Here is a 6,618-nt window from a genome sequence, read left to right on the forward strand (position 1 = left end):
GGCCATTTTGGCCCAGCCAGCACACGCGCGGCCCAGCAGCGCGCAGCCACAGCGCGGCCCACGGCCTGCTCGGGCGCGCGCGCGAGCTCTCTCCCCCGCGCCCAGGCCGCAACCTGGGCCTGGGCTGGGATTTCGGCCGAGCAGCAGCGCCCGCCTGGGCCAAAAGAGGCCCGAGCTTTCCTAGCCGTTGATCTCAAGAGCAACAAGATCCGACGGCACAGCATATGTCTCGGAGGAATAAAAACCCGGCTCCAGCGGCGATCCACTGAAACCCTAACCTCCATTTCCATTCGCACGCTCTCTCTCTTCTCCTCACTGCTCTCCTCTTCTCTCCTCAGTTCATCACCGAGCGACCACGGTGAAGCAGCGAGGTCTCGGCGCCGTCGCCGGCCCCCTCGCCGGCGTGCGCGCTCCCCAGCGGGTGAGCGCGCCGCCGTCGAGCGGCCTGGCCGCGGCGCCCCTGTGGCCGGATCCCAGCGAGCCGTGCCCCCTTTGGCCGGCCTTTCTTTTCCCTGCGCGCGCCGGCGTGCTCGACGGCGAGGTGAGCCGAGCCACCCTCTTCCCCTTCTTTCCCGTTCGGTTTCTTTGATTCGGATTTTTGTTCGGATTTTTCACGATTTTCCCGATTAGGGTTAGGGTTAGGGTTGGGGACGACACTGTTTTTCTTTTCCCCGAATCACCTTCGGGTTTAATTCGGTTTCCAGTTTTCATCTCTATCCCAAAACCCGATCTAGGGTTTGGATGTGCGGTTCTTCACTTTTCCCGAACCATCATCCTTTTCTCAGATCCGAAGGGATCGAGTTTAGGGTTCAATCGAACCCTTTGTTGGCCGAAGCCCTTTCTTCTTTCTAGATCCGCACTGGATCTCTTCATCTTTTTCTTTTCTAATCGGTACCCGTTCTAGATCTACGTGCTAGTAGGCTCTGGTACCAATTTTAATATTCTGTGGATCGACTAGGGTAGATCTAGGCGGATGAACACTTGGATCCGTGAAGCACATGCACATTTAGACCTAGAACACTACACCGAGAGGGAGATAGGGTAGAGAGGTGCTGGTGATGAACCTGAGCCTTCAGATGAAGTCGCGGTTGTGCTGGCCATCGCTGGTTCGGTGATGGAGGCAGCACACGGGCAGCGACGGGTGGAGTAGAGGTTGCACGGACGTCGATGCAGTGCAGACGGGGCGTAGCAGTGACGAGGGCGAGGGTCAGCGGAGCTTCCCGTCGCTGGCTGCGCGCCCTCTTAGATCGGTCTAAGGTTTGTCGGTGGGGTTTGCGGCTCACGGCGAACCTCGTGCTTCGAGCTGCCGGCCCCCACCTCTTTATATAGCGCAGGGCGACGGGGGCCCACCAACCATGTAGGGTTGGGTGCCCCCGATCAGGGCGCGTGACCAAGGCCCAATAGGCCGTTGGGCTTATTGGTTAGGAGATCAATCTAACACAGTCATCGACCATTTCGACTGAAGCAGTGAAAAGCACAAATAGTCGAGAAATACTACATGACGACGACATATGTTGAACATATATGGCAGGTGCGTGCAGTGCACCCTTGCAAATTATTTTATTCTCACACGCCATAAGCGTACAACTGCGAGCAAGTTAATCCTGCCGAGCGTTAGGGTACTCAAACAATGCCGAAGAAGCGCTTGAGCCTCTCGACCTCCGCGCGAACTATGAAGGTGAGCTTCGCCACCACGTCCGCTGGCAGGGCGTTGCGGAAGAGCGCATAGTCAGTGACCTGCAGGCCGGGGTTGGGGCTGCTGTACGCGGCGAAGGCGATGGCCGTCGAATTGCCGATGTTGTACTGGAAGTGCAGCAACCCCTGCGGGAACACGAAGAGGTCGCCCTTCTTTAGGGTCTTGACGTAGGGTATATTGGTATCGGCGCTGATGAAGCCAGCGGAAAGTTTTCCCTCGACGACGAAGAGGAGCTCTGAGGCTTCCGGGTGGGTGTGCAAGGGCACGACCCCACCAGGCGGGAAATCGACACGCGTGGCGGCGAGGCCGAGGCCATTCAGACCAGGGTACTGCTCAACGGTGGCGGAGGCTAGGCCGATATTGAAGGGGACGATGACCGGGCCAGGCTTGGAGAGGGCATCGGAGTAGAAGTCATTGGAGTCGACGAGGGCCTTGGGCTTGCACGGGTAGCCGGACGGCGTGTCGGAGAGGAGCAGGTCGGCGACGCAGAAGTCCTGGGTCAGAGCGAGGGAGGAGAAGGGCAGGATCAGGGAGAGCAAGGGCACTAGCACGAGGTGGACCACGGCGGTCTTGGGCGCCATGGTTACCTTTGCCGGGCTAGCTTGCTGCGCACTGCGCCCTTGTAGGTCGTGTCGAGTTCAGAGCTTGTTGTGTCTGGATATGCATTCTTCAGGCCTTTTTATATAGGCGAGTTTCATGTATAGTATCACGTACGTCCTCACAAGCATTAAAGGTATACGTATAGTGAGTTTGACATATCACAAGTCGCATTTGTTCATGCACGTACATGCTTGCAGTTAACAGCCTGCCACGGTTGAATGATGCGTGACTGCAGGGTCAGCACAGGGCGTCGAAAAGTATGCATACCATAATAGCTAGCCAACGTACTACTAGTAGGGTTATGCAAAACGCAAAGTCAAATACGCGAGACGCGACTCGAAGAAGAAGAAGGAGGAGGAGGAGGAGGAGGAGGCTGCTAGGGTTCTAGCGAGGAGCTCGCCGGCGTCGGAGAGGAGGAGCTCGCCGGTGTCAAGGAGACCACCATCTCTGGCGGCCTTAGAAGAAGTTTGATTGGGGGCGGCGGCCTTGACAAGACGGTGGTGGCGGGTTGAGGGGCGGCGAGTGAGGCGGCGGGGGCAACTGGTTGGAAAGGTCCAGCGGCGGGGGCGTTGCGGCGGAGCTCGCCGGCACCCTGCCCTGGGATTAGGATGGGTGGGGGTGGGATGAGGATGAGGTTTGCCACCGGCGCGCCATCCTGTAGTTAGGAGAGGGAGGGGTCGAGGAGGCCGGGGCGGACGGTGGGCGGGGCGGCGAGACGGCGGGAGCTGCTGGCCGCTGGTGGTGGATGGCGGCGGAGGAAGGGCGCAGTGAGGAAGAAGAAGACCGCGGGGAGGAAGGATCGCCCGGGGAGGAGGGTCGCACGCTCCCTCACTGCGTGACATGTCGCGCTATATATCTTGGTCCTACGCGCAAGTATATCCCTGCAAATTTATTAGTAGCCTAACATTGTAGACGTCCTTCAATTTGTGATCTAGGAGCCGGAATTTTACATTTAAATTATTTAGATAATAACTATTTTTTAGTTTGGAATCTATATAAAATATTTAATTTTTTGATAAAATATAAATATTTAAATTATTTTAATTTAATCTACAGAATACAGACTTCACCTAGATCTCTATACTATAGCTATGCCAAACACCATAAACCAGTTTTCCTAATCAAGGTCACTTCCTCTTGACAGTAATATGTCTATTATATCAAGATTTTTTTCGAACGTAGAGATTATTTGTCTGACCGGCAGCATAGAAAAAAAAATAATTTATTTTTTCTTGATGTACCATGCTCATTTTGATTTTGTGGCAGTATAGAGCAACTAAAATCTATCCGGTCGAATGGAGAAAAGGAACAAACGTGTGTGTCATATACAACTATTTTCTTCCATCTCAAATATGGATAATCCGTTTTTGATACAATTAAGCCAGTTGATTTTTTCTCAAGAATACCAACATCTTCTAATGAAGGGGTGGAAAGACAATCAAATTAGGACATCACTGTTGCCATCTAAGTACACAGGAAGAGATGAAGTGCAGAGTAGCGCACCTGTTCCTCAATTAGTGCCGACCAAGGTAGGGCGAGCACATGTGACCGCCGCCTCACTTGCGCCAAAAAAAAAACATCATGCCAAAATAGCAGTGGCGCCACTAAAAAAAGCAAGAGTTGCACCTCTTCCCAACGAAACAAGCAGCATTGGCTTATTTTTTGGGCTGTACCGTTGGGCCAGGCTGGGTGGCGGTGAGAGTATCAAACGCAAGCCGAAGTGAGGACGTGTGATTCTCAGCCAACAGGGATCCTCCTATAGTCCTATAGTCGTTGGGGTCAAAGGAGGATTTCGTTCCCCATTATCTCTCGATGATGGATTCTTGTCAGATCAAGAGTTCCAACCAATAAATTTGTGCAATGTGTTGTATAAAACCATCTCAATGTGTTAGCCAATGGATTAAAAATCTTTTTATAGACGGTATTATGGGACTATGGTAGAGTTGATAAGTTGTTTGTAGTCAAAATAAGCTAAAACGTTATTTTCAGTTTATTTAAAAATTTAAAAGTTTGACTTTTTAGTGACTATTTAAATGCCTCTAAAAATAACGGTGTTACACTGTGCAGTGTGCTTATGTGGTTGTGTTTTGTCAGATGTTCTTGCTTCACTTTATTGTTTGCTCGATGCCTTCTCTGCGGAGTGTTAGATATATAATAGAAAGTATGCGAGTGTTACATTATATCTAGATATATAATAAAAAGTATGTATCTAAAAAACTAAAACAATTTTGGAAGGAATGGAGTACATTGTTTTGAGCCGGTAGTGGAAATTGATTTGTGACATGGGTGCTCGTATTTTCCTGGATTTATTCCAGAGTTTAATGGCGCTATTCTTTCAGTGGTAGACGACGTGCCCATCGACATCGAGGCGTCTGTGGTGACTTCATCAATCTCGAGATTTACCGATCCAACTCAGTTCTTCGGAGTTGCTCATGGGATAGGGTTTACGTGCGTGCGTGCGTTCATAGAAGTAAGTGTGCGCTCGTGTATGTGAGCGTCTGTGTCTGTAACTAGGTCTTGCAAAAAAAAAGTATCTTCTTCAGTTGTTTGCTTGTTTGATTTTGATGGTTGCTTCTTCAGTCAAACTCTGGATTAGTCTAGGGCTTTCACTAGTAGAGAACAGACCTTTGATCCTCGGTCAAAATGGGCTCTAGTCCCGGAATTTTTTGCCCCTGAGACTAGAAATATCTTTAGTCCCGGTTGGTGGCTCTAACCATGACTAAAGGTCCCTGCCCAACGGCTACTGCGGCAGACAGAGGTGGCAGGGACCTTTAGTCCCGGTTGGAGCCACCAACCGGGACTAAAGATATACTTTTACTCCCGGTTGGTGGCTCCAACCAGGAGTAAAGGTCTACTCCCGGGCCGTGGCTGCGCCCGGGGTTGGAAAGTTACCTTTAGTCCCGGTTGGAGCCACCAACCGGGACTAAATGTTCTCCCTTTATATATCGGCCGTCTCCTTCTTCCTCCCCAAGCCTGAGCTCAGCACATTTTGAAGCTCACTGCACTAGTGTTCTTGCTTCCTCCCTCCCTCCATTGTTTCTCCATCCATTATTCGATTCCTCCGTCGATTTCTTCGATTCCTCCGTCGATTCTTCAGTTGTAAAGGTTACCAATCTCATACTCTCATTTTTCACCATTGTCTTATGTCATTTTGTTCACTATATATATATGGTTCTTTATTGTGGTTTTTTTTCATTTGTAAGCAATTTGAGCTCAAAATCACTTCAAGCTTGCATATTTACATGAAAGAAGGTTAAAGTATATATAAATATAAACTTAGAAAATAGTTAGAAAATTATAGCAAATCCGTACTAGTTGAACTTACGGACCGTGTTCAGCTCGGCGAGCATATTCTCTGCCGAGCGGTAACGGACGTCAAGGAGGAGCTTTAATTCTACGAGGGAGAGCGGCAACGGTCGTGGAAGACCGTGTTCCCTTCCTCGTAGAATCGGAGCTCTTCCGTGGCCAAGTACGGTGCCGTCCGGTGGAGAAATGCTCGCCGAGATGATCACGTAAGCAAGTTCAACTAGTACGGATGATTATTTATTCACATGTCCCGATATCGTCGTAGTAGTCTATCAATCACCATACCCAAACGTAGTATATATATAAATATAAACTTAGAAAATAGTTAGAAAATTATAGAAAATCTGTACTAGTTGAACTTGCGGACCGTGTTCAGCTCGGCGAGCATGTTCTCTGCCAAGCGGTAACAGACGTCAAAGAGGAGCTTTGATTCTACGAGGGAGAGCGGCAACGGTCGTGGAAGACCGTGTTCCCTTCCTCATAGAATCGGAGCTCTTCCGTGGCCAAGTACGGTGCCGTCCGGTGGAGAAATGCTCGCCAAGATGATCACGTAAGCAAGTTCAACTAGTACGGATGATTATTTATTCACATGTCCCGATATCGTCGCAGTAGTCTATCAATCACCGTACCTAAACGTAGTATATATATATAAATATAAACTTAGAAAATAGTTAGAAAATTATAGAAAATCCGTACTTGTTGAACTTGCGGACCGTGTTCATCTCGGCGAGTATGTTCTCTGCCGAGCGGTAACGGACATCAAGGAGGAGCTTTGATTCTACGAGGGAGAGCGACAACGGCCGTGGAAGACCATGTTCCCTTCCTCGTAGAATCAGAGCTCTTCCTTGACCAAGTACGGTGCCGTCCGGTGGAGAAATGCTCGCCGAGATGATCACGTAAGCAAGGTCAACTAGTACGGATGGTTATTTATTCACATGTCCCGATATCGTCGCAGTAGTCTGTCAATCACCATACCTAAACGTAGTATATATAAATATAAACTTAGAAAATAGTTA

At 49.8% G+C, this 6,618-nt stretch overlaps 1 protein-coding gene across 1 annotated transcript; it reads right to left on the minus strand.

Moving 5' to 3' along the window:
* Positions 1 to 1,481: 1,481 nt before the first annotated feature.
* LOC136499201 (germin-like protein 8-13) lies at positions 1,482 to 2,332 on the minus strand. Its single transcript, XM_066494901.1, has one exon. It carries the CDS (start codon positions 2,275 to 2,277, stop codon positions 1,624 to 1,626), a length of 654 nt encoding a protein of 217 aa, XP_066350998.1. The 5' UTR covers positions 2,278 to 2,332; the 3' UTR covers positions 1,482 to 1,623.
* Positions 2,333 to 6,618: the final 4,286 nt, after the last annotated feature.

This window comes from Miscanthus floridulus, chromosome 13 (genome assembly GCF_019320115.1).
Source record: "Miscanthus floridulus cultivar M001 chromosome 13, ASM1932011v1, whole genome shotgun sequence".
NCBI classification, from domain to species: domain Eukaryota; kingdom Viridiplantae; phylum Streptophyta; class Magnoliopsida; order Poales; family Poaceae; genus Miscanthus; species Miscanthus floridulus.